Source organism: Acomys minous (assembly GCF_964271855.1).
Source record: "Acomys minous genome assembly, chromosome: 17".
NCBI classification, from domain to species: Eukaryota; Metazoa; Chordata; class Mammalia; order Rodentia; family Muridae; genus Acomys; species Acomys minous.
Genome location: NC_140500.1, coordinates 31,981,937 through 32,009,904, shown reverse-complemented (window position 1 = coordinate 32,009,904; position 27,968 = coordinate 31,981,937). Strand labels below are relative to the sequence as shown.

At 47.7% G+C, this 27,968-nt stretch overlaps 1 protein-coding gene across 10 annotated transcripts in view; it reads left to right on the top strand.

The window, feature by feature from the left end:
* Positions 1 to 212: 212 nt before the first annotated feature.
* The window catches only part of MTMR14 (myotubularin related protein 14), a 44,303-nt gene continuing 16,547 nt past the window's right edge, over positions 213 to 27,968 (top strand). For 4 of the 10 annotated variants that reach the window (XM_084765890.1, XM_084765885.1, XM_084765894.1 and 1 more), the window contains exons 1-9: positions 214 to 506; positions 2,858 to 3,006; positions 13,350 to 13,458; positions 16,507 to 16,582; positions 16,885 to 16,942; positions 18,668 to 18,790; positions 20,018 to 20,091; positions 22,958 to 23,028; positions 23,492 to 23,566. In XM_084765890.1, the coding sequence (XP_084622016.1) occupies positions 351 to 506; positions 2,858 to 3,006; positions 13,350 to 13,458; positions 16,507 to 16,582; positions 16,885 to 16,942; positions 18,668 to 18,790; positions 20,018 to 20,091; positions 22,958 to 23,028; positions 23,492 to 23,566 (891 nt within the window). In that variant the 5' untranslated portion in view covers positions 214 to 350. Of the gene's footprint in view, positions 507 to 2,857; positions 3,007 to 13,349; positions 13,459 to 16,506; positions 16,583 to 16,884; positions 16,943 to 18,667; positions 18,791 to 20,017; positions 20,092 to 22,957; positions 23,029 to 23,491; positions 23,567 to 27,968 lie in introns of all 10 variants that reach the window. The other 6 variants (XM_084765891.1, XM_084765887.1, XM_084765893.1 and 3 more) reach the window with 4 other exon arrangements.

The following is a 27,968-nucleotide window of genomic DNA, read 5'->3' as shown; positions in this document are numbered from 1 at the left end:
TTCCTCCTATGCTTCTCTCCAATGGTTCCCGCCGTCCGTCCCCCCACCGGCAGCCACCGTGGTTTAGCCCGGCTTCCCCCGGGGAAACCCCTTGGGCGGAGCGCCGGCCCCCGCCGTGAGACCACTTGGATTCCTCCGCGTCAGGGGTGGGCCGGGGACCTGTAGGCCGGGCACGAACCCCGAGCTCTGATTGGCTGCGGCAGGAGTAAACATCCGGAGGGGTGGGGCGGGGCCGGAAGTGGAAGGAGAAGGCGGCGGCTGAGTCGGTTCAGGAGGTTTTTAGAGCTGGAGTCCGAGCCTCAGGTGTCATGGGCCGGGTGAAGGCGCCCTGAGGGGACACGAGGCTGTGCATGGCGGGCGCTCGGGCCGCCGCCACCGCCTCGGCGGGGCCCACCGCCTCTTCGGGCAACCCGCCGCCTCAGGAGCCTGGACTGTGGGAGCTGCTGGAGGAGTTCTCCCGGACTCAGTACCGGGCCAAGGACTGCGGCGGGACGAGCGGCTCTAAGGTGAGCCCCACAGGTGCAAAGACCTGGAACTGGTCCCTGGCCTGAGTTACTGAAGGAAGACTGTGGTTAGGGATGGGAGGAGAGCGGGAAGGGAACCTCCCTGGGGAGGCACTGGAGAGGAACTTATCCAGGATGTGCACTAGGAGAATACGGATCCGGCTTAACCCCACGTGGGAGGACCAAGGCTCTTTTTGTGTGTGTGTATGGCGGGGGGGCGGGGGGGAGCTTGATTTAGACAAGGGGTTTGGAGGTCAGGGGTCGGAGCTGCGGGCCAGGTGCAAAGGTTAGACAGTAGGAATTAGAGAAGATTGCTACCCTTCAGGAGCCTAGGAGGCGTTGCCAACAGGTTTAAAAAAAACAAACCAAAAACCTAAAAACTTAAGTAAAATGGGGAAGAGACTTCTTTAGACAAGAAGTCAAGAGTAGAAGCCTGGAGTAGTGGGGCGTTATGGAGCCCGGAGTGCAGCTGTGTGTGTCGCCTCCTTATAAGGTGCCAGCATGAGTTAGGCCCTTCCCTTTTCCTTTCCTGTAGAGCAAGAAGACAACCCACACTCCCTTTCTGTTCCTTTTTATCAGAAGCCTCTGTCGTCGTCGTGGTCCTCTCTAACCCCGGGAAGTTCCCTCAGCCCTGATCACCCGGCATGGAAAGCTTCTGGTCTGGTTGAGGCAAACTCAGCTCGGCACTGGTAGACACTACCCTCTCTCATTCCCAGTGTGGCAGCTCTAGCGTTACGTTCACTCATTGGGGCTTGTCTGTCCTGGGCCATGAAAATGCTTTGGCTCCGAGGTTAACCTAGGGGCCAGGACATGCTGGAGGTGGCATCGTCTGCTAGTCTCTGAGGTAACCTGGGAAGGACCAGTAATGATGGAGTATCAGATAACCAAGTACCTTTCAGATTATAATTGGCATCACTGGGGGCACCTGTTAAACACAAAGATTTCACGTCTAGGATTCTCTTAAATCACAATTTCTGGGGAGGGAGACCCTAGAATTGGTCATGTGTTTGTTCAGATAGGCCTTAAATTAGGTATGTATCCAAACCAAGGCCAGTCATGCACTCCTAATCCTCATGGCTCCACTTGCCGAGCGATGGGGTTAGAGGTGTGCACCCTTGTGCTTGGTTTATGTGGTGCTGGAGATTGCACACTGGTTTTTATGCGCATGAGGCAAGTACTCTGCCAGCTGGGCTGCCTCGCCAATCTTGCCTATTCTGAGACATGGTCTTTCTCTGTGGCACCTGGCTTGGTCTCAGTCATTATGTATCCCAGCATGGCTTGTGACTAATGATCCTCCTGCCTTAGTCGCCCATGTGCTGCCTATAGGCATGAGCCCCCACACCTGACTTTAAGAGGACTCTTTTGAGTGGTTACAGGAGGTACCTGATTTGATGGATCCCAGTTCCTTCTTAATATCCTGGAAGATTAGGGTTTTACAAGTTAAACCTTACTTTCACCGCAGCTGGTCTCAGTACTGCTGCAGGCTTCACGCTCTCCTGCAGAGTTTTTGCTGTGTTTTGGGTTGTAAGCTTTTCTACTCGTGGGCTTTGCATTGAACTGTGAACCAAAGGAGTCATTTTAGAGAGAGAGAGAGAGAGAGTCTTCCCTTCAGCTTTACAAGCAGATGGTATGTAAGGAGGCAGCTGTCTGCAGCTTTTATTGATTTTGCTGACTAGAGCTGCTTTATTTTTGTAGGAGTTGTTGAGACATGGTCTTGAGATATGTATGTATATATATATATAAATAAAACCTAGACTGACTTTAAACTAGGTATCCTTCTGCCTCAGCGTCCCATGTGCTAGGATTGCAGGTGTGCACCACCATGCCTGGTTGACAGGAGCTTCAAATGTTAGGCTGGGGCTATAGAACAGGAAAGAATCTGGTGTCAAAGGAACATAATATGTTAATAATAAAAATAAAAGGAGCATAATGTATTATAGTAACCTAAGCAAGAGTTACTTTGTTTTGTTTTTTGAGACAAGGTCTCACTATGTAGCTCAGCCTGGCTTTGAATTCTTAACCCTCCAGCCTCGGCCTTCAAAGTGCTGGGGTAACAGGCATGTGCCACTACATCTAGAAAGAATTCTTACATCTTATGGATGGTAGAGACTCTCCAGTGTTAACTACATACAATCTTACATGCAGTGTGCACGACGGGTTTTAGTGCCGTTCTGACCACATGTGAGTTAACACGGCAGACCCTATGGCCCAGTGTTTCTTTACAACACTGAGTGATAATCATAAAAGTGCTTGTCACTTACTTCCAGGGGCCTCTTCCTGTCGTGGGCCACTTAATTCTCATGACCTCAGAACCCAAGAGTCCTCTTCATGCTCAAGTCTCCTTCTCTATGCAGGTTGAACGCATTGAGAAGAGATGTCTGGAGCTGTTTGGTCGCGACTACTGTTTCAGCGTGATTCCAAACGTGAATGGCGACATCTGCGGCCACTACCCGCGCCACATCGTATTCCTGGAGTATGAGAGTTCTGAGAAAGAGAAAGACACGTGAGCATCCTGTGACCATGGTGTGCATGTCTGGCAGACCTCAGAGGCTCATCCCCAGGGTCAGGAAACTGGGCAGGGCTTGCTCACTTTCTCCCGGTGGTGTTGAGTCCCTGGCATCTTTCTTTACTCAGGGGTTTGAATTTGACTGGCAGGGTGGTGCCACATAGAATGGGAAGTGGAGGGTCGTGGCCCTGGATTTGTCTTTCACTCCTGTTCAGCCTCACTGACCTAAGACAACAGGCATACTTCACTTCTCTGGACAGTTTCGGTGCCATCTTTGTCTTTAGTAGATGTAGTTAGAAGCGATGATGACATAAAGAGAGACTATTTTAGTGAGGTAGGGTATCATGTAGCCCAAGTTAGCTCACTGTGTAGCCAGAGGAGTGATCTTTACCTTCTCATCCTCCTGCCTCCACCACCCAAGTGCTGGGATTAAAGGCTTGTGCCACCATGTCCAGCTTTCAAGACAGTGTTTACCTTGTATATCTCTTAAGAACCTAGGTCTAGGGGCTAGAGAGATGGCTCAGCGGTTAAGAGTACTGACTGTTCTTCCAGAGGACCCGGGTTCAATTCCCAGCACCCACATGGAAGTTGACAGCTGTGTGTAACTCAAAGATCTGACATCCTCACACAGACGTGATTCAGGCAAACACAAATGTACATAAGATAAAAATAAAAATAATTGGAAAAAAAAAAGTAAGAACCTATGTCTAAAGTCACACTGCTTGAGTTAACATCCTGGCTGTTCATTTTCTGACTGTGAAACTAACCCTAGGCAAATTATTCGTTCTCTTTGGCCTTAGTATTTCATTGGTAATTCCCAGCCTCATCATAATTAAGACTTGCATGGACTAATTATAATTCTAGAAAAGTGGCTAGTTTAGTCCTGGTGATAATTGGTGCTAATACAAGCCTGATGTGTTGTGTTGTTTCTTCTTCTTCTTCTTCTTCTTCTTCTTCTTCTTCTTCTTCTTCTTCTTCTTCTTCCTTTATTTATTTATTTATTTATTTATTTTGGTTTTTCGAGACAGGGTTTCTCTGTGTATCCTTGACTGTCCTAGACTCACTTTATAGTCCAGGCTGGCCTCGAACTCACAGCAGTCTGCCTTTCTCTGCCTTCTGAGTGCTGGGATTAAAGGCATGTGCCACCAGTGCCACCACACCCGGCTCTGATGGGTTTATTGTAAGAATTAAAAATAAGAGCTACCGTGTATACTGAGGTCTTACCCAGACTTCAGCTCATGGCAGCGCAGACTTGATACAGGAGTGTCTCATTAAGTAGTCTGTAAAGGGGAGTGGTCCTTTGGCTTGAATGATAATTCACAACTCTGAGGTTCCATGTTTGTTCCTAGTTCTTCCCTTAAGTTCCCTGCTTGCTGTTTATCTTAAAGATGTTCCAAGAGCCGCTATGTAACCTTGGTCCTGTGGATGAAGGGTGATGGGTAGGCTCCTGTTGTTCAAAGCAAGGCCAGGCCATTAGTCCAAGACCTTGGGAGAAGCATGGACTTTTGGCCTGTAGAGCCATGGGCCAAAATCACAGCATCCTAAGATGCCTAAGTAATTCATCTGTGTGGAAAGGGTTGATAAGTGCTACTGTGGGAAAGACAGAGGATGTTAATCCTCTCTGGTGGGGTGTTTAAGATGACTTGATGACCGTGCAGCAGGATTTGGAAGGAGCAGCAGTGTTTCCCCAAAGCTGTTTTTGTTTTTTGTTGTTTGTTTTTCTGTTTTTTTGAGACAGGGTTTCTCTGAGTATCCTTGGCTGCCCTGGACTTGTTCAGTAGACCAGGCTGGCCTCAAACTCACAAATATCCAGTTGCCTCTGCCTCCTGAGTGTTGGGAATAAAAAGTATACACCAGCATGCCTGGCTTTCCCCAAAGTTCTTAGGGACAACTTTTGAATAGGCTTTTTCTTCTTTTTTCTTTTCCCTGACTTTTACTTCCCTTCTCCTTCCTTCCTTCCCTTCACCCTTTTCTTCCTTCCTTTCCCTTTTCTTTCTTTCTCATGTTTGTTTGGTTTTGTTTTTTGTTTGCTCTGAGACAATGATTAGAGTACTGGCTGGCCTTTATCCCACCTCCCTGCCTCAGCCTCCCAAGTGTTGAGATTACAGACGTGAGCCAGCCTGCCCAGCTCGGTGGAACATCTTGATCATCACCAAGGAGTGTGGACTTCTGGAGCGTGCATGGGTGTTAGTGTTTTTCATCAATACCCCCTGTGCACTGATGACGAGTATAGCTGCCAGGATCCCCTCTTGGGCTGTCTAAACTAGTTTCCTCACTCTGCATTCTCAAGCCTTCCTAGATGTCTTACATTCTGTAGCCAGATGTGGGGAGAGATGGCTTACATGCAGATGTACAGTGTGGCCAGAGGATTTAAGACTGAAGCCTTTGTTTCCTCATGTGTGAAAGGATATCTAGAGAGGCATCTCCTGATGCCTTTGAAAAATTAGTAACTTACTCTTCTCTGAAGATTGCAGAGCTGGTATCACACCCCTCTCCCAGGCACCTCCAGGTCTGAAGGGCTGGCTTTGCTACGGCTCCTCTTAGTTCTCTAACGTCCTTTCCAAGGGTAGGGAGGCCTAGCCTTTTATAGTCCTTTACCTATAGTCAGTCAGTCTGTATCTGTCTTTCACTTGTTCTCTGTCTCTCGGTAACAACGTTGTCATCTATGTAACAAGACTGGCCTTGAACTCATGAACCTTCTGGTTACATCACCCAAGTGGTAGAGTTAGAAGTGTCCACCATGCCTTGCCCAAATTACTGTTTCTAAATAGCTCTTTTTTTTCCCCCTTTTGCCCTTTTCCACTCTTGTAGTGCTGTCTGGCACTTAACCTCTGCCCTGATAGCCTTCAGGTGTGAGTGAGCCACCATGAGATCTTGTTACTGCAGAATCTGATTCTCGGCCTCAGAGGTGGGGCCAACATTCAGCATTCTGTAATAAGCTCTCAGGTATGGTTGGAAAGAAACATGGTCAGTTCCCAGTCGTTCTAGCATTAAAGAGAAGAATTTCCAGGGGCTGATAGAGCTCAGTTGTTGGAGTACTTGGTTTTTAGCATTTATGAAGCCCCTCAGCTAAATCCCTATTACACATAAACTGGCTGTTAAGACACATGATTGTAATACCAGGGCTTTGGAGGGTGGAGGAAAGGTATGAAAAGTTCAAGGTTGGGGGGGCCAGGGCTGCTTAGATGGCTCATTGGATAAATGCAATGACTGCTAAGCTTGGGGACCTGAATCTGATGCCCAAGACCTACGTGGTAGCAGCAGAGAACTGACTATGTCATTCTTGGCTACACGCTAAGTCTGATACAAGCCTGGATTATATGAGATCCTGTGTTGAGGGGGAAGGGGAGAAATTGTTTCTTGATTGCCCTCTGATTGTCCTGAGTTAGGGTTTCACACACCAGCTTACTTGCATCCTATGAAAAATAATAGTGTCACCACTGTTCTACAGAGGGAAAAGTTGAAGCCCAGAAAAGCAATTTCCCTTTACCCAAGAGCCAGTAAGCAGAGGAATCCCCTCTGTCCATCTGTCTGCCCTTTCATTACTGCCACTTTGTCCATGAAGGTCTCACTTTCAGGAAAAGAACACTATGCAACCCTAGAAGAGTTTTGTTAACGTGTGTGTGTGTGTGTGTGTGTGTGTGTGTGTGTGTGTGTATGTGTGTGTGTGTACACACCTAAGTGCAGGTGCCAATGAAGGCCAGAGACATTCCACCCCTGCTGGAGCTGAGGTTCCAGATGGCTGTGAACTAGTACGCATCTGGGAACTGAACTTAGGTCTTCTGGAAGAGCAACACATGCTGTTTATCGTGGACCCATCTCTCCAGCTCCCCTTTTTCTTTTGTTGTTGTTTTTTTTTTTCAGACAAGGTTTCTCTGTGTAGTCCTGGCTGTCCTGGAACTCCTGTAGACCAGGTTGGCCTTGAACTAACAGATCTGCCTGCGTCTGCCTCCCTAATGCTTGGATTAAAGTCGTGCACCACCACTGCCAAGCTTCCCTTTTTTTTTTTTTTTTTTTTTTTTTGAGATGAGATCTTGGCTAAGTTGTTGAGGCTTACTTTGAATTTAGACCTCTTGTCTTGTATAGCTAGAATTACAGGGATGTGTAGGCGGACCCTGCTTTAGAGTTTGTAGTTACTTTTCACTTCTTGTATGGTCATTACATTATATTGAAGTGACTTTTACTTGGCAATGACTATTTGTTGAAGGGAAGAGAGTTTGGGTCTAGTTGGATAGGAAGAAATATGACTGCATGCTTAAGCATTAATGAGACTAAGTTAAGCAGGATATAACTAGACTTAGGAAGTGGCTTGGTCTAGTTAATAACCCCCCACCCCCAATTCTGCCCATCCTCTGCCCAGGAAAGACAGAGGGTTTTCTCTGAGTGTTTGTGAGCTGCCTCTGTGGTGGACCCCAAGACTCCAGCAGGTGAAGCCTCATTGGCAAAATCCTCATTCTCAACCTGGTGGGTGTAAATAAGCAGTGGAAGTCTATAAAGAGCCCAAGTTAAGGGACAGTACAGGCAGGGTAGAAGGAAATAGTGATTAAAACTGGACTCTAACTAGGGATACTGCTTACTCTGGAGACTTAAATAGGATTGCTTGTGAGTTACAGGCCAGCCTGGGCCATAATGTGAGATCGTCTCAAAAAAAATAAAAATAAAAATAAATCAAGGGCCAGTGAGATGTCTGAGAAGGAGAAAGCACTTCACTTACAATCCTGACAACTGAATTCAGTCCCTTGAACTCATGTCAAAAAGCCAGATGTGGATACTTTAATAGGGAGTGAAGACAGAGAAATTAGCCAGAATCTAAATTATACAGTGTAGTGGCAAAAATAAGGCAACAGTGGGGTGTGGTGGCACATGCCTATAATCCCAGCACTCAAGAGGCAGAGGCAGGTGGATCTCTGTGAGTTCGAGGCCAGTCTGGTCTACAGAGTAAATCCAGGACTACACAGAGAGGCATTGTCAGGAGGTGGGGTGTGGGGGCGCGTCTACAGAGTGAGTTCCAGGACAGCCAGGACTAAACAAACTCTGTTGTGAAAAACCAAAGACACAAACAGAACCCCAGCAATTAAAAAAAAAAAAGCAACAGAAAATATTGTTGCCACATCAGTTCTGATAAACTTCTTTCCTAAACCTGTACAAGCTTTTTAAACTAGGTTGGCTGGATCCCCTGTACACTCAGTCTTTCTGCCTTGGCCTCGAGAGTAACAGGATTGTGGTCATTTATTACCACACCATACTTTAAAAATAGTTTTATGAGCAAAAGATGTTCATGAAGACTAAAATAATCCAAATAACACCAAAAGAGGGGGCTAGACCTTTACCCAGAGACAGGCCCTGAATTCAGTCCCCAGCAGCAAATAAATAGCAAAGGAAATCTCACAAATGTGTAAGCTTACAGTGTTAATTCAGGTATAGTCATGGGCCAGACAATTCACTGACAAGTGACTGGTAAAAAACAGGAACTAGTGATAAAGTAGAAAAGGAACTGATTCTTTGAGTAGTGGCCAGACAGATAAGCCATGATCTAGCCTAATAGGAAATGAATGCCCTTACACTAAAAGAACTCCGAATCCAGGCATAATCCCAGTCGTTGGAAGCTGAGGCAAGATTCTGAGCCTGAGGCCAGCTTGAAGTACATAGTGAGACTTGTCTCAGTAGCAGCAACAGAGAAATCAGTTCAGAGCCCAGTGTGGGGCCATCTCTGTTAGTAATGGGCGCAGTGGCATATTTTATAAGACAGTCTGACACTATGTAGCACAGGCTGGCCTGGAACTTTTGCTTCAGCCTTCTGTGCTGGCTTTTAGGAGAACTTACTGAATGCAGGAACTCAACCTAGGAGAATCAGATGCAAGGTTTTTGTTTTGCTTTTGGGTTTTGAGACAGGATATCACATAGCCCAAGCTGGCCTTGGGTTGTATATTGAGTCAAGATGACCTTGAATTCCTGACCCTGTGTCCACCTCTTAAATCCTAGGGTTACAAGTATGCATTCCAATGCTCAGTTCTGTTTTTCTGACCTAAAAAAACTTAGGGCAATAAATGTGTGGGGTAGTGTGTGTGTGTGTGTGTGTGTGTGTGTGTGTGTGTGGTGTAGTGGGGGGGTGTATGTAATATGGGGGTGTGGTGTCGGGGAGTGTAATGCAGGGGTGTAGTGTGTGTGCATGGGAGTGTGGTATAGTGTGTGTGTGTGTGGTGTGTGGTGTAGGGTATGTGGGGGTGTAGGATGGCTGTGTGTGTGTGTGTAGTGGTGGGGGATGGTGTGTGTGTGTATAGTATGGGGATATGGTGTCGGGGAGTGTAGTGGGGGGTGTAGTGTGTGTGTGTGTGTGTGGTGTAGTGGTGAGGGATGGTGTGTGTGTGTGTATAGTATGGGGATATGGTGTCAGGGAGTGTAGTGGGGGGTGTAGTGTGTGTGTATGGGAGTATATGGTGTGGAGTGGGAGGGGTGTGTGGGGGTGTAGGGTAGTGTAGGGTATGCGGGGGGGGGGGTGTGGTGTAGTGGTGTAGGGTGGGTGTAGAGGGTGTAGGAGTGAAGTGGGGAGGGTGGGGGTGTAGGATGGCTCTGTGTGTGTGTGTGTGTGTGTGTGTGTGTGTGTGTGTGTGTGTGTGTGTGGTGTAGGCACAGGTTGGGAGCAGTGCCTGTACTTGTGCCCAAGCATGAAGGCCAGAGAACACTGTGCTCATCCAGCTGCCTTATTCCTTTCAAGAAAGGTCTCTCCCTGGATAAGAGCTCTCATTTTCCAGCTCAGCTAGCAGCCAGCAAGCCCCATCAGTCCTCCTGCTCTGCCTCCAACAATTCTGGGGTTACATGGGCATATGAATCATGCCCAGCAGCCTGACGCAGTGGCAACAACAACAAAAAAATCATGCGCAGCTTGTTAGGGTGCTAGAGTCCAAACAGGCCCTCAAAGCCATTTGTGCAGTAAGTGCTTCTAACCACCAAGCAGCTTTCCCACTGCCCTGCTTTTCTGTTTGACTTTGAGATAGGGTCTCATATAGCCCAGGCTAGCTGTAAGCTCAGTGTAGTTAAGGCTTGACCTCCTGACTCACCTCCCTTGGTTTCCTGTCTTCTGGGATTGAGTCCAGAGGGAGCTGCTGAGGCCAGTGCAGCAGACAGTGCTGGCAAGGCTGAGAAAGGGGCATGTGACCAGGCAGTTGGGAAGCTGGGCACCGGGAGCCACACTGTATGCTCTGGTTGATATTCCTGGAATTTAGTTATGCATTTGTTGGACTAAGTGCCTTTATATCACAGAGAAACTAAGGCAGGGACTGCAGCAGCATCCAGCTTCTCTATTGAGGATTTGCCAGTGAGTCAGCGCTGTCCTATCTGTGGGTATTTGAAAAAGACACCCTGGGCTCATAAAGCTTGTTCTTCTTCTTCCTCCAAACAAATAAACAAAAAATTCCATTATCAAAAATTACATCTGAAGGGGCTGGAGAGATGGCTCAGCGGTTCAGAGCCCAGGCTGTTCTTCCAAAGGACTCAGTTTCAGTTCCCAGCACCCACATGGCAGCTCACAACTGTCTGGGATTTCAGTTTCAGGGGATCTGAAACTCTCACAGACGTGCAGGCCAATGTACATGAAATAAAAATAAATTAATAATAACAATAATAATAGTGTGTGCTACCACGCCCAGCTGCTTGGTTTTTTGTTTTGTTTTATTTGTTGGTTTGGTTTGGTTTTTTGAGACAGGGTTTCTCTGTGTAGCCTTAGCTGTCCTGGCTTTGTAGACCAGGCTGGCCTTGAACTCACAGAGATCCACCTGCCTCTGCCTCCCAGAGTGCTGGGATTATAGTCATATACCACCACTGTACCCCGAGGTCTCTTTATTTATGCCACTATGCTGCATATGCAGCACACCATGCCCAGCTTTTTAAAAAAAAAATTAGGTCTTAAACCTGACCTACCCGGAAAAATATACTTTGGGGGGTGGTTCTTTTAAACCTCTTAGGTTTTTTTGGCAGAGCAAATGCTGATTTAAATGGAAGTGAGAAAAGCTATTAAGAGTGATAGGGGCTCCATTGGAAGAACCCCTCCCCAAGCCCCAAATCTCTTGTTTGTTTTTCATGATCATTCTCCTCCCCCCCCCCCACTTTATTTTTAGGTTCTGGGAATTAAACCTAGATTCTCACACATGGTGGGCAAATGCCATACCACAAAGCTATATTTTTAAGTTGTATTTGTAGCTGTGTTTGTATGTGATGTGGGAAGTGGGGCATTCAGGTACAGGTCACAGGAAAACTCTTCCCTGTGTCTATGGGGTCCTTGGATTAAACTCAGGTAGTTAGGCATGCCTGGCAAGAACTTTTACCTGCTGAGCCATCTCACTAGCCCATGTCATTTTGAGACTGAGTTTTGCTAAATTTTGGAGGCTGACCATGACATCACTCCATAGCTCAGACAGAACTTGGCCTACACAGCAAGTTAGAGGCCAACACCAACGTGACCTTTGTAGGGAAGCTAGTTCAAACAAAAACCAAGATAAAGCACTACACATTCACACAACACCAACAAAAACCACCCATAGCTACCTTTTGTGTGAGACACAGTCTCACGCTGCCCTCAAGCTCCTAAACTTCCCACCTCCACTTCCCAAGTGCTGGAATTGCTGGAATCCAACACTATGCCAGCTTTCCCACTGCCTAGTTGTGGGAAAATATATAAAGTCTTGTGCCCCTAAACCATGGCTTGCAATTGTAATTACTATCAAGTGGAAGCTTCTGAAATTGAAGGTAAAAGGAGTTTAAAATACCATCAGGGCTATTGCATTCATGATCTCACAGCGGCTGTGGTTGGTTGGGAGTCTCTGTGCAGCCCTGGCTGCCCTGGAACTTGCTCTATAGACCAGGCTGTCCTCCAATGCAGAAGTTTCTCCCGAATGCTAGGACTAAAGGCATGCACCACCATGCCTGGCTTGGGTTTTTTGTTTTGTTTTTTGTTTTGGAGACGAGATCTCTCTGTGTAGCCTTGGCTGTCCTGGCCTCGCATTGTGGACCAGGCTGGCCTCAAACTCACATTGATCCGTCTGTCTCTGCCTCCTGAGTGCTGGGATTAAAGGCGTGCACCACCACTTCCAGCCTTGTTTTGGTTTTTAAAGGCAAGGTTCTTCAGTGACCTGGAACTCCTATGTAGATCAGCCTTGCTTTGAACTTGTGACCATCCTCCTGCCCTTGGCCTCCTGAATGCTGAGATAACAGGTGAACACCACCAGCCTAAGGCTGTACTTGTATTATCTGCACTGCATCTGGATTCACTTAACAGGAAGCTACAGACAGGTCCATGAGTGCCACTAACCTACCCTCCTAAAACAGTGTTGAGGCGCATGTGCCCTGAGGAGCTGTGTGGTGACAGGATCATTTGAAGGGTCAGGGTGTGGAAGGGATAAGCATCTGTAAGGCTGACCTGAAGCTCAGTCTGTTGAGGAGAGCCCTTGCCTTCCTGCCTTGTGTTCACGTGTGTGTGTGTGTGTGTGTGTGTGTGTGTGTGTGTGTGTGTGTGTGTGTGAATGTTTACCTGTGCATGTATGTGTGCAGAAGCACATATACCACACTAAGCCTGGTACTCACCAGGTAGCCCAGCTGGCTATACAGCCTATGTAACCCATCACATTCTTGTCTCGCTCTCTGTCTCTGCCCCTCTCTCTCTGTCTCTGTCTCTCTCTCTCTCTGTCTCGCTCTCTGTCTCTGCCCCTCTCTCTCTGTCTCTCTCGTGCTGCTGGAGCTTGCTGGAGCTCATTTCCTTTTGGATTTTTCATTTGTTTGGTTTTGGTTGGGGGTTTTCTGTGTGGTTCGTGTTTTGAAGCAAGATCTCATGTTGTGACTCAGTCTGGCGTGAAGCCACTGTGTAGCCCAGGCTGGCTCTTGTCTCAGGGTTTTGCATGGGCTGAGATTACGAACCTGCACCACTACTCCCAGCTAACTTAATTTGGCTTTGATTGTTTTATTGTTCATTTGAAAGGCTCTGAAATCAGGGGGACTTCGGTTTCCATACTTATAACTAGCAAATTTTTTTTTCTTTTCCTGAAAAAGTCAACACATTAGTGATCTGAAATTTAGGAGTAATGGCATCTACTAAATTTTTAGTGATTAAACCTTGGCATGGTGGAGCATGTCTGTGATCTCAGCACTTGAGAAGCTGAGCTGGAAGGCTTGCTACAAATTCAAGGCTAATTACACAGTGAATTCAAGGTCTGCCTCAGCTATGTAGTGAGATCTTGTCTCACAGAGAATTCCAGAGGTTCTTGTACTTGTGTGGACCTCCTTTGCATCTTTGTGAACAGACACCTGCGTGTGAGTGCGTGGCTCACCTCTTCCTTCTGGCTGTGTGTTAGGTTCCAGAGCACTGTGCAGGTGAGCAAGCTGCAAGACCTCATCAACCGCAGCAAGATGGCCAGGTGCAGAGGACGGTTTGTCTGCCCAGTGATCCTGTTCAAAGGCAAGGTAAGGCCCGCCACAGCCTCGATTGCTGTCCTCTGACCCTAGGTCACTGACTTCATGCAAAATTGTAGAGCCTTTTTGTTCTCTTACAGGCAAAGGCAGGATAGTTGGCTGTTGGGACACCTGGCAATGGGGGTAACAGGCCAGAGAAATAGATCATTTCTGACTGAAGGAAGATTTCAGATAGGGATGGATGTGATGCCAGAGCCCCCTGCCCCATGCTATAGAGCTAGACTGCCTAGGTCAGATCCTGGCCCTTACTGCCTGTATATGGCCTCAGTTTATTCTACAAGCTTGCATCATTGGTTTACACAGCAGATTAAATCAGATAATATTCTGCTGTTTGTTCTGTCTTTCAGTCATGTGATTAGCCAAGTACTTATTGAATGTGTACTTTGTCTCAGGACTTAGGATATTTCATCCTGTAAAGCAGACAAAAGTCCCAACCCTGTAGTTCATGTGCTCAGCAGGACTGTTAGGGAAGCCACGTGATGGATCTTTTTGCCTGTCTTTCTTACTATCTTAGTTCAGAGTGGTTAAATAACTTGACCAAGTTATACAGCAAGAGAACCAGGACCTGAGTCAGGTATGGCAGTACATGTTTGTGACCTCAGCACTCCGGAAGGTAGAGGCTGGAGGATCCAGGAGTTCAAGGTCAGCCTTGTGTCTTACACAGAATGAGAAATACATCTGAACATCTGTCCTGACCTCGGATGTGGACTTGTAACTGTGTCAGTGTGGGCACACTGACATAATCTTCAGCTCTGAGCTAAAGCAAAGATCTGAGTGGAGCTTTGTCATTTGGGAAATACGAAGCAACTCCTGTTTTTTATTTTGTTTTTTAATCAGGGTCTTGCTCAATAGCCCAGATTCTCCTTAAACTCATAGCATTCCCTCTGCCTGACCCTCCCCGAGTTCTGGGATCTCCTTTAAGCTTCCATCAGGGTCCCCTCTCAGATCATTTTAGCCTCGTGCCTTAGGAATGAGGCAGGTTGAAATTCTTCAACAGGTAAGACTTTTCAAGCCTATTTAGTCAATGGATTGTGAAATCCTAGATGATTTCCTCTACTTGTCAGGTCTGTGAAGCAAGGAGGAAAAAAACTAAAAGTAAAAAAAAACCTAAAAGTACCTGTCATGAAGCTAGAGCAGACCCATTCGATGGTGCTCCCTAGGCAGTCAGCTCTCGCCATATGCTGTTTCTACCTCCTGACCCTAGGATTATAGATGTACACTGCCACACCTGGCTTTTTATGTGGGTGTTGGGGACCCAAACTTCAGTTCTCAGACTCAAAGCACAAGGCCGTTAGTAGGTAATTTTGCTTTACTTTGAGGCAGGCTCTTACTTTGTAGCCCAGTTGACCTTAAACCCTCATCCTCCAGTATCCAATTCCAGATTCCCAAAGATTTCAGGCCTGTGCTGAAACACTCAACAGTTGACAGCTTCCGCTTGTTTTTTGGACACTGTTAGACCCAGAAAGTGTTGGGTAGCCCCACCAAAATACATTCTGCTTAGCCCAGCAGGAAAGTCACTCTAGCCTTTCTCCATGGCTTTTGGGACAGTCTGCAAGTGGGCATTGGCATCTAAGTGTATGCTCTGTGGGAAGATGCTGTCCTGGAGCCGTAGTGGCCCCTGGCAGGGTCCTGGGAAGACAGTAAGGTGCTGCCTGGAGCTCAGACACATGGGCTGATGTGCAAACAGGCCACATGTCCAAGTGAGACCCCACCTGCTCATGTTTTGTCTGTTTTCTACCCCACAAGAGCCAGACAGTTGACCTAATAATTCCCACTTGCAGGCATTTTGTATGGCAGCCAACTTGTTACTTCTGTTACCTTATAGAAAGATGAGGACCCACAGGGCCCTTATCTCAGCACTCGGGAGGCAGAGGCAGGTAGATTGCCGTAAGTTCAAGGCCAGCCTGGTCTACAAAGTGGGTCCAGGACAGCCAGGACTACACAGGGAAACCCTGTCTCCAGAAAAAAAAACAAAAGATGAGGACTTTACAATAGTATTTTGTAATCTTTCAGAAGCCTACCTTTTATACTACCAGATTGAAGGACCCATTCAGAAATGAACTTCAACTGCTCAGTAACCTTACATCTTCCCTTTTCTCTTAATGCAACGGGGGAGTTCTCCTAGCCTTCCGTCAAACTAGACTGGCTTGTTTCCATGTCACCAGACATCTCCCCTTCCCTCAACAAACTACTGGATTTCAACAAACTATCTAAAGACATACTCTTAAAATTAAATAATAGGCTGGGCGTGGTGGGGCACGCCTTTAATCCCAGCACTCGGGAGGCAAAGGCAGGCGAATCACTATGAGTTCGAGGCCAACCTGGTCTACAAAGCGAATCCCAGACAGCCAAGACTAATAAAGAGAGACCGTGTTTCAAAAAAAAAAAACAAACAAAAAACCAACCAACCAAAAAACAAAACAAACAAACAAAATTAAAGAAAGGTGTCCACTGTGCAAGCCTGGTACCTGAGTTTGATCCTTCAGAATGCACATAAAGTTGGGTGGAGAGAACTAAATAAACAAAATTGTGCTTTGCTATACACTATGGCATGTGTACCCACAAACACACATCATGCAAATATATACATACAGCCTTTTTAAAGAAAGATACCGTTGCTTGGCTTTTAGAATTCCAGCTCTCGAAATGATCCCGTCTATGATAAAGAAAGTAAAAGAATATTTAATCCCCTCATTGTGGCACATCCCTTAACCTCCCTGAGCCAGTTTGCCACTTCCTTCTTTCATGAGATAGTATAGTAGTCATCCCCGCTGCCTGCCATGCTTGCTTTATGGCCTTGTGAGTTCAGAGAGGCTCTAGAGTCGTTTGTCAGAACTGTACCCAGTACATATACTGGCAAACATGTACATCCTCTAAGTTTACTCATTATCGAAAGTAACACTGGTACCTTGAGAGTGTGTAGGCTAATTAAGTCCTAGGCATCCTTCAGACTGACGGCTGGTAAGGAGCACCAGGTTTCCCTTGAGCTCTCCATGCTTCAGAAATTATCTCATCCTGAAAATGCTGTTTGTTTCCCAGCATATTTGCAGGTCGGCCACACTGGCTGGATGGGGAGAGCTGTATGGACGCTCTGGATACAACTATTTTTTCTCAGGTGAATATTGAACAGCCTTTTGTGGGTCTAAGAGTGGGAAACTAGTCAGAGGGACTAGTCCTGCCATGGCCACAGTGGTGTAAGGAGAAGGTCTGGTCGAGCACAGTAGAGGCCAGGGCATTCCTCTCAGCAGAGACCAGGAATTCACTTCAGAGATGAAGCAGACTGCCACATCGAAAGGCATTGGTCCTAATGGAGACATGAGGGCTGAACTTGGGGAAGGGGCAGGTTGACTCCATCTGTACTTGGCCCTGCATGGATGCCAACCAGCCTCAGTGCTGACAGACTGGTTTCTCTGGCAGGGGGAACAGATACCTGGGCAAATGTGGAAGATGTCACGGAAGAGGACAGTGGTCTTCGGTCAGTGCGGGGTCACTGTGGGTAGGAGCTTGGGGTGGGGCTGGTTGGTGTTAGCCACACTCCTCTGGCAGTCACTTCCAGTCTGGAGAAGTGGCTTGGCTCTTTGCCTCTGTCTTTCAACCTCATATTCCCAAAATAGCACTGTCGAAGTCAACCCAGTAGCTTCATCAAAACACTGTTGGATACCTGAGCAGTCTGCAGCCAGGATCCCAGCACATGACCTCAGGATTTCTGTGCTACAGGTCTAAGGTTGGCCCAGATGTCTCTGTTTAGAGCCCTACACAGTGGCAGTATGCAGCTGGTCTGCCAAGTATGAACCTGCTGGCTCTGAGTTACAGGGTAAAGTCCTCATGTAACCATTATATCCCACCACTGAATTTGGAGTCACACAAACCCTTCGTTTTTCCTTCTTTGGTGGTGTGTTTGTGGGGTGCTGGGGGAGCAACATTCGAGATAGTCTCATAAAAACAGAATTTCTGGCTCTGTGTTTTAGCTTTTTGAGACAAGATCTCATATAGTCCAGCCTGGCTTTGAACTTCCGATGTAGCCAAGGTCCTGGTCCTGCCACCATTTCCAAAGTCCTAGGACTGTAGATATGCAGCACTATGCTCCTTTAAAGGGTAAAAGTGTAGCTGGTTCACACACTGCCCCTTGCGAATGGTTTTTAATGAACACAACCACAAGCCACAAACCTTCTTTGTGTGATTGGTGCCACATGGGAAGTCTTTAGCTGACACCCAGCATCTCCAGAATGCACATGAGCACTCTAGAAAGGTCAGCTGTCCAAATTACGGCCCAGGTACTTTGCTGTGCCTGGGTTCTGCCATGGGCTTTGAAAGCAGTAGCTCTGGCTTGTGCTCAAGAATGTTTGGCTTCCACCCAGGTCAGGTGACCTCTGCCTTGGCCAGGTCATCTACAACATTCAGTTCTTAGGAGGCAACTGACTTGTTGGCAGTGACCAAGCAACAGGCATTAAAAACACATTGCAGTGACCGTGTACCCCTCCTACTGCCATGTCTGCATGGCTGAACAGAAAGTAGCCTGAGAATTTGAAGTGACTTTTTTGTTTTTGTTTTTGTTTTCCTTCCTCGATTCATAGGCCCATAAGTGGAAGGACTTCACTTACTGAGTATTTCACAATCTGTTGGTCAAATCACCTTAAAGTCTTTATCTGTTGTTGGGCGTGGTGGCACATGCCTTTAATCCCAGCCCTCAAGAGGCAAAGGCAGGAGGATCACTGTGAGTTAGAGGCCAGCCTGGTCTACAGAGTGAATGGATTCCAGGACAGCCAGGACTACACAGAGAAACCCTGTGTCGGAAAAAAGTCTTTACCTGTTGAAGAATTTCAATCTGTTATGTTCATAAGGCATATGGCTAAAAATGGTCCTAAATGGAAGGAAAAGAGGGAGGTGGAGATGCACTCTAATGGAAGTTTAAAGAGCCTCAGCCACCAGCCCGATGCCTTTTAGAGCCGAGATTATCTCAAGTCTCTGGCTTAATGTCAAGCAGTGCAGAAAGCTCTTTCCCACTCTAGCTGCAAATTGCTCTTCTTTGAAATATGTCCCAAGATAGGGATAATCTCTTGGAAAGTCACCCCAGCCCACCCCGATGCTGTGACTTCTGGAGAGTCAAACATAGGTTTTCATCCATACTTCCTAAAATAGCTCCCTTCCCATACTGCTGAGTCAACATGGATCTCAACCTTTCCCTGGCTGTTTGTTTCAGAAGTGGTGACACACACCTTTTTGATAAGGTGAGAGGCTGTGATATCAAGTTGCTTCAATACCTGTCAGTCAAGTACATCTGTGACCTGATGGTGGAGAACAAGAAGGTGAAGTTTGGCATGAAGTGAGTACAGGACACGTAGCATGAAGTGAGTACAGGACACGTAGCATGAAGTGAGTACAGGACACGTAGCATGAAGTGGGTACAGGACACGTAGCATGAAGTGAGTACAGGACACGTAGCATGAAGTGAGTACAGGACACGTAGCATGAAGTGAGTACAGGACACGTAGCATGAAGTGAGTACAGGACACGTAGCATGAAGTGAGTACAGGACACGTAGCATGAAGTGAGTACAGGACACGTAGCATGAAGTGAGTACAGGACACGTAGCATGAAGTGAGTACAGGACATGTAGCATGAAGCAGGCTCGGGCTTGGTGTTGCCAGTTTGCAGGTCTGGCCCATTGTGCTTGGCTGTCTGTGCAGCCTCTCACGGCATTTGAAACAGCCCTGTGCAGTAGGTCCTGACGTCCTTCATACACACGTATGTGCTGCTGCACATGCCCATGGAGCCCAAAGATACCAGATGCCTTTCCCATCATTCTCCACCTGAGTTGTCAGACAAGAGTCTTCAATAAGCCAGGAGCTTACCAATTCCACTGGCCTGGTTGGCTAGAAAGCAAGCCTAGGATCCTCCTGTTTCTGTTTTCACATCACTGTGATCACAGGTGTTTGCAGCAGCCACTTCCCTAGGTGCTGGGGATTTGAACTCAAGTCCTCATGCTGGCAAAGCAAGTACTTGACCATCTTCCCAGCAGTCATTTTTGTGGAAGCTTCCCCCCTCCCCCCCCATTCTTTGAGATAGGGCCCAGGCTTGCCTTACACTCACTGTGTGGCCCATACTGACTCTGAATTTGTGAGGATCCTCCTGGCTCAGCCTCCCAAATCCTGGGATGACTGGTGTGCAACTACTCTTGGCAACATGTTTCCATGTTTAGAAGTTTTTCCTGCTGTCCAGCTCTTTCCTGCCCTCAGGACCAAGAGTGGATGTGCCTCATGCCTCCACAGAGCTGCTGGTGTGGAAGGGTACCCTCCAACCCTTGGGTACTGGTTGAGGTCTGCTGTTTTGTTAGAGTGAAAAGGAGCTCTCTTCTTTGCGTTGTTCAGGTGGGGACCGGGAAGAGTTCTTAATTGCTTGCTGCTGAGGGTGTTGATCCTAAGTCTCAAGGACAGCTTTTAGCAAATAGCTCATTTTAAGAAATTGTAATACTCTTGGTAAACATGTGTGTGTGTGTGTGTGTGTGAGTGAGACATGCATATATGCCATAACACATGTCCCTGTCTTGTAGTGTAACCTCCTCTGAGAAGGTGGACAAAGCCCAGCGCTATGCAGACTTCACTCTCCTCTCTATCCCATATCCAGGTAGGAGACCAGGATCAAACTTTCTGTGTGCTGGGAGCTATATGGGAGGAGCTGTGTCAGGCACATGGACATCTGGGTCACAGCAGTCATACTGGAGACTCGGGCAGAGTGTGCAGGAAGTGGTGGTCAGGGATGGGGCCTGGTCTTGGTGCTCATGAGCCACAACCTTGAAAAAGTCACCTCTCCCTGTGCTTCAGGTTCCTTCTGGTAGCAATTTGGAGAAGTTTCACTCAAGTATTTATCATGAAGACTAGATCTTGCATGTCCATATGGCCTATGCATGCACAAGGAAATGACATGTCGGTAGTGTGTATCTGCAGAGCCACTTTGCCTCTCAGCCACACAGGCTTCTATGTCTGTGGCCAGGCTGTGTTCTCACACTAGAAGCTGGAGCTATGCAGCACTCTAGTTCCCCTCTGTCCCTGCCTGGTCACTGAACGTCAGGGCTAGGCTTTGTCTGTCACAGCGAGGGGTGCCTTCCTCCTCGAGACCTCTTCTGCCTCTCTATGCTGGCTTCTTCAGTCTGGCCTTGGTGCCTTATGTCCTAGTCTCAGGGACACATAGCTAGTAGTGGGAGCGTGCTGCTGTAGCCTCTCACAGAGCTGTGTGGTCAGCTAGCTCCTCATCAGACATGCTCTTCAGACCCTCTGATGAGCTGACATCCTCACAATGTACTCCATGCCATCTCATGACACTTTTCTGCCAGCTTTGTGTTTGGTGCCCTGTGGGACTAGCCGTAACTCCTGTCCTTGGCACTAGGTTCCCTGCACAAACCCCTCCTTTGTAGCATGGGAAGAATGGCACTTGCTTCAGAATAAGGTGGGAGACTCAGCCCTAATAACTGTAAGTCATGGTTCTTATGAGGAGCTTGTAGGGAGAAAGGCTCTTGAGACCTTTTCTTACCTAAGAGCAATTTTCAGGCTGGTGTCTGTTAGGAAAGATGCCACTGGGCTTGACAATGCTGGGTCCACACTGGCAAAGGTTCTTGCTCCAGAAGTGTCCAGTCCTCACTTGATGGCTCTTGCGTTCTGTGCTAGACCTTTTTGGACCTCGGCTCCTCCTCCCAGGAGCGGCTACTAGGGAGTCGGAGAATAGATGAGCACAGAAGAGCATGGGAGTAGATGGGGCCAAGCTCAACCACACAAGACTTAAGGTGTTCCCTTTGAAGTGAGCTGTTACTATCCCCCGCTTTTGCCTTGCCTACTAGTTCAGAAGCTTATTGTAGTCTGTTTTAATTGTGTCAGTTTCTCACAAAAACAACGTATGTGTCATAGGCTTCGTCATAAATCAGCCTGGGGCCTATGGAGTGGATCTAGCAGTCAGGGTTTGGGAAAGCAGAGCACTTCATGGTGCCCTAAGAGACACTTCTTACTGTCTCCTCTTAGCCCAGGTTATTAAGCTCTAGGCTTCTGTCTGATAGTTAGAGCTCTTCTTTCTCCTGGAGAGGCACCCTAAAGTAGGCTGAAGTATTATGGCTAAAGGCTGTCTATCTCCTGACTTCTCAGTCAGCTTTGAGCTTGGGGGATTAGTATGTGAAATGAAAGGAAAGTTGGGCACATGGGATGGGATCCCACTTTCTTCTCCACAAAGACCTTCTTTTTGCCCTGAGGCAAGCCCAGAGGTTATTGTAGAGTTCCGCCTCTGGCCTCTCACAGAATTAAAAATTTGTTACCTTCCAGAATCTCACTAGACTTGGTGTAGCCAAAGCCATGTACCTGCTGAAGTCTGCACATGCATTAGCTGCAGAACTCAGAGTAACTCTGAGAAGCTGTTCCTTGAGTGCCTTCCCCTGCCCTGTGACTTGATGCCACAGGAGCCCCCTGACTACTCAGCAAAGTCGGTGTGTTGACCCCACAGAGGCCTGGGCAAGCCTCATCTGACTGAGGCAGCTAGCTGCTGGTAGAGCGTGGAGGTGCACTGAGGAGGCAGAGGCGAGTTTGAGGCCAGCCGGTCTGCATAGACAGTCCCAGGATAGCCTTGCCTGCATAGACCCTTGTCTCAGAAAAACAAAAAACAAACAAAAAAGCTGGTTGACTAAGCCAAGGTTGGCTCCTGTCTCAAGAGCAGTGTGATGTCAGTTATGTATTGTCATTTGAATGTTACAGATAGAGCTGTGCAACTGACTGTACTCTTTATATGTATTATTGCATGTCAGCCTAAAACAGCCATTCCACAAGGAGGAAAGCCAGGGCTTCATGACATTCACCAGCTTACTCCCAGTCACAGGTGTGGGTCAAAACTGCACTTTGAGGTTGGGCTTACTTCCAGAGCTGCTTCTCGGCCTAATTCCTCCTCCGTTGCTGAGGCCTTAGCTGGTAGAGTTCTGTCAGGGAAGTCTGAATGATGGAGCAAGTACCGTTCCCTGCTGGATTGGTAGTAGTGATGTGCACTGAGGACTTTTTAGCTTACAGGAAGGTGATCATGTCTCTCTGGAGTAAGGATGTGCAGGCCTCTCTGAAACCTGTAGTTTGGGATTGCTATCCCCATTTTCAAAGAAGATGCCTCACCTTCTGAAGATAGTGGACTCCTGCTGTGAGCCCTTTATCTGCTGGGCTTGCTACTAGAAACTTCTAAGATAAAGGGACCTGTAGTGAGGGAGGCATCTCTAGTAACCAGAGAACATAGATAGTGTGAGGATAATTGGGACCTTATAGCTGGAAATAAAGTGATGCCAGGAGCTTGCTCTGGCTCTTGATCTCACCCTTGCGGTCAGCCTCAGCCTGCCCAGGGCCACCAGTGCAGAAAGCTGGGTGAGCGCGTTGCTCCTGAGAGCTCTCTAGCACCTAGAGCAGAAGATGGCCAGAGCTGAGTCTCAGCTGCTTTCCGACTAGGGTAGGAAACACTGTAACTTTGCCTTCTTTTCCAGGCTGTGAATTCTTCAAGGAATATAAGGATCGGGACTACATGGCTGAAGGGCTCATATTTAACTGGAAGCAGGTATGAGTAACAGTATTCAACCATGTTTCTTTGTACCAGGTCACAATGAGCTGGTCATCTTTCCAGGGAAATACTGCTCTCCGTTGCGCTCTTCCTCTGCTGTCTGCATGTGTGTGTTCATGTCTCGCAGCATACCCTTTCCTCTCCTCTTGCTCCTGTCACTCTGAAGACTGGAAGCAGCATTGTCTCTTTAGGCAGCAGATGCTGCACCGGGAGCCTCCAGAAGCTCAGTGCAGCTTGCAGTACTTCAGTGTCTGACAGACAAACTGCACTCAGCCGTAATGACCTGGTCACTTTGCTTTTTAAGCTATCAATTCCAGAGTACCCCAAACATCTGTCCCAGAGAAGGCAAGCGCTATGGAGGACTGTCCTACCTGTGATGGACACAGCTTTAGGGCTGGGACCTGTTGCCACAACCACATCTGCTATCCAATTGCATCTCACAGTGTCATTCTGTCCTTAGGACTATGTTGATGCCCCATTGAACATCCCTGACTTCCTGACTCACACTCTGAACATTGACTGGAGCCAGTATCAGGTGAGGGCCTAATCATACAGGCAAGATAAGGGTATGGTATGACCAAGGGACCCAATTGCCTATCCTTTGAGAACCTTGTGCAAATGTTGTAGTGTTCTGAAATTCCACAGCCCAGACAATGAGGAACTACTTGTCTAGGGACTGTTTTTTTGTTTGTTTGGTTGGTTTGTTTTGTTTTTTGAGACAAGATCTCACTGTATAGCTCTAGTTGACCTGGAACTCTTTCTGTAGACCATCAGACCAGCCTTGAACTCAGAGCTCCTCCTGAGTGCTGGGCATAAAGGTGTGCACCATCACATACAGCTCTGCTTACTTGCTCTTGACCCAGAGTTAAAGTCTTCCAAATGTAACTCAATGATTTGCATCCACCAGGGGGATCTATTTCCAGGGGACTTCATGAGGCCTGCTTTCCCACATCTGGGCTTAGCAGCTTTTCATTTTTCTTTCTAATGTGTTCTGTTAGTGGAAGTGCAGAGCTGCCTGACCTCATTTGACTGCAGAAACCGTAAAGATGGAGCTGGCTTTCCACACTGTTTAACCCTCACAAGCTGACAGCTGTCGGGAGTCTCCCTTGCCACTTCCTTCAGAACAAGTGGCTCTTCTGCCACCTTCCCCGCATCCCGTTCCATTGCTTAGCTGCCTCCTCTCAGCTTCCTCCTGTCTGGCTGACACCTTGCCCTTCAGGATTTGGCTCTGTCTACTCAGGAAGTCTTTCCTGATTTGCCTCCTCTCCCCATTCCTGATGCCTACATCCACCTTCCCATTAACCTCCTGGGTGTATCTGTCATGGAATTTTCCACCGTGCTGTAGTCACTGGTTTAGACATCTGCTCTGTGAGCTCTGTGAGGACAGGCCCCACAGCTTGTGTACCTCCTCCCCATGCACAGAAACCAGGACTTTGGGCACATGCCTGTCATCCCTTTCCCAGGACTTTCCCAGGAGGATCATTGCAAGTTTGAGGCCAGCCTGGGCTACTGTAGAAGTTTGTATCTCAACCCACCCATCCTATTCCCTGAAAGAGGGGGGGGGGGGGGAAGATATGAGAACTAAGCCAGTGACTATCAAAAGCATCCTGCTTCCTTCCATTCTCATTTGTGCCCTGCACTGGACGACTCCCATACATCCTTAAGTTTGTTTGGTTTTTTCCTCAGACCTACCTGCCTCTTAGGCAACTGGAGGACCCCTTTCTCCTGTGTGTGATACCAGGGAAGTAAGGATAGGGACTGAATTTGTCTTACCTCAGTTCTCTTCTGCCATGTGGAGTCCTGAGACTTAAACTCATCAGGCTTAGTGGCAAGTGCCTCTATCCACCATGCCATCTCTCTGGCATGGATTTATCTCATCTCTGAATAGCCTTAATCACACCTTAGATGCTCAGACAACTGAGTATATGCAGGAGGGAGATGTCCAGAATCTCCGTACACAAGTGTTTCTGTAAAAAGGACCATTAGAGAGGGAAAGGTAGCTGGTTCTGTTCATTGTGATCTGAAGAGTAGGCTTATGGGATCCTATGCCCTGTCCAGTGATTTCACAGATTAAATGACCAAGGGGCGCCTGCAAGCTCTCAAATGGCCTTACCCTAAGCTACCCTTCTTCTGTTCTCTCTGGAGCCACTTTTTTTTCCTTATACAGATGCCAGTTAGATATGATGAACTACTAACTATATAGGGGTGACTGGAGGGGCTGTGTGTGCTGATCCCACTAAGGCTGTCTCCTCTAGGGAGAAAGAAGAGCTCTGTTGAGTAGTTGGAGGTGCTGCATCTGCGCTCCTTGGCCTTAAGTGGACCCTCCCTTTCTCTGAAAGTAGGGTTAGCAGCCCTATCCCAGGCTTCATTAGGATCCCTGAGTGGAAGTGTTCTCTGAGCAGGCATGCTGGAGTGCCTTCATGGCAGTGAGAAGCAGGCTGCTGGCTAGCTGACTGCAGAGCACAGACACTGATGTGATTCCAGGCATGATGCTGGCAAGATGGCATGTCCAAGGAATGCTTGAATGAAGTGGTCATGCCAGTTTGTCTCATTGGATCTCCTCATGTCATCTTCAGCCAAGAGTGTGCTCTGTCCTCTCTGCATGTTAGCCTTGGGGGTTGGGGGGGTGTGGGTCGCATATTCTCCAATACTACGCCTCATTGGGAATCTCAACTGTTGTTGACTCAACTTTGCATTCACTTTGCTCTGTTCCTAGAGGCTTTTTCATGATGCATGGGATGAGCATCAGGGCCAGACCTAGGTTTTTAGCACACTGCCAGGCCCTCTCATTTAGTAGTCCCCTCACGGGTTCATTGTTTCTTACTCCCCTGTAAACCTTAGAGCCAGACCCATCCCCCAGCTCAGCTTGTATGGCTTTGGGCCTTCCCAGTGCAGCTCTCCCCACAGATACCTAGGCCCAGGCCTGGGAACATGCTGTCTGTTCCTGATCAAAGTCTCCTTTAGATCTACACTGCTTGGTGCTCTGCAGAGCCCCAGGCCTTGGTCCCTGCCCTCCCCTTGCTGCTCTATCTTCACAGCAAGCCTAACCTGAGATTTCCTGCTATATGGCTCCCGTCTTCTCTCGGCAGAATTTCAGCTCAGAGGAAATCTCTTGGCAATAGTGTGCCTGACATGTTGAGCCAGAGGCGTAAAGAGACCCTCACGCTCCTGCTGGTAACGGTTTTATTAGCACAATGCTGCAGCAGGTCTGTGGAGCTGCTGAAAGTGGGTCAGAACTCTCTGGGGGCATGGGAGGGTCAGGTAAATGAGTCTGCTTTAAATTCCTGGGAAAACCATTGCAATTACAGGTGCCGTGTTCCCCTCCCCCCCAGGGAAGTGCTCTCTCGTTGGCATGCGCCACCCTCTCTGCACAGCCCAGAACGCTGATAGGCAGCTGTGTCCTAAGAGAGCAGAGGCTGTCCCCAGCCAGGGAAAAAGGCTGTGCAGAACTGGGTCAGGCCCCTCCATGGAATTCAGATTGGGAGTGGGCTGCTCCACAGTGCCTGGTCGAGCTTTCTCACTTGGCTTGAACAGATTCATGGCAGCACTTATGTATTTCCTGACTCCCACCTAGTGAACTGCTTATTTATAAAAAGTCTACTAAATACGTTGTGTACATTGTCCATCAAAAGACAGTGCATGGTGGTACATTTGTATAATCCCACCACTCAGGAGGCAGAAGCAGAAAGATCCTGAGTTTCAGACTAACCTAGGCTATTATCAGAAGACAATCACTAAAAAAGAAAAGGGGGCCAGCTCATTATGTGAAGATGGCTGCTGCCAAGCCTGACAACCTGAGCTTGATCCCCTGAACTCATGCAGGGGTGGAAGGACAGAACAGATGCCCAAAATTTCTCTTCTGACCTTCAGACACAAGCCCTGGCAGGAATACCTCTTGTTCTTGTTTAATGTGTATGGTGTTTAGCCTGCGTGCATGTCTGCACCACTTGGTGTGCAATCAGATCCCCCAGGACCTCCTCAGAGCTGCGGCTACAGCCAGGGGTGCAAGAAATTGAACTCTAATCCTCTAAGAGCAGCCAGAGCGCTTAACTAACCACTGAGCTATCTCATGAACCCCAGGAGACTACTAAATGTTAAACAATGATAACAAAAAGAACATGCAGTGAGCAACAGTAAAAGTGAATGAAACCATAGTTGGGAAGGTTGGTACTTGTGTTGCCTTCCCTGATGTAATGGCAGGTTCTTTTTTTTTTTTTTTTTTTTTTTTTTTTTTGGTTTTTCGAGACAGGGTTTCTCTGTGTAGCCTTGACTGTCCTAGACTCACTTTGTAGTCCAGGCTGGCCTCAAACTCACAGCAATCCATCTGCCTCGGCCTCCCAAGTGCTGGGATTAAAGGCGTGCGCCACCATGCCTGGCGATGGCAGGTTCTTACGTGACTATTTGGAAACACATCTACCCTGCACCCCTGGACTGAGAAGCCCCTGGCATGTGGTTACTTGAGAGCACCTGCTGAAGGCTTTTCTTCCTCATTCTCAGAGCACATTGAGTAAGGGAGGATGCTGGGTGACGGATGCAAGGAAATCTCTTGGAGCTGAGGAATGAGTATCTCAATTTACTTGGGGCTTGAGACCTATAGCTTAAGACCAAAAGCCTTGTTGTGTACTTGCTGCACTCTCCCCCCTCCAAAAAAAAATTATGCTTGGCACCATTTGTTTCTTTTGTTGTTGTTGTTGTTTTGTTTTGTTTTATTGAGATAGGGTCTCATAAACCAAGCTGGCATAGCTGATGTGGGCCTTGAATTCCTAGGCCTCCTAAGGGCTGGGATTATAAGGGTGTACCATCACACCTGGCAGCATTTTCGTTAGATTTTTGGTACTAGGATGGAACCCCACCATCTCTTAAGTGCAAAAGCATGTTCTGTGCCACTGACCTATACCCCTAGCTGGTGTTTGTATTTGTTTTGGGACTTTTGATAC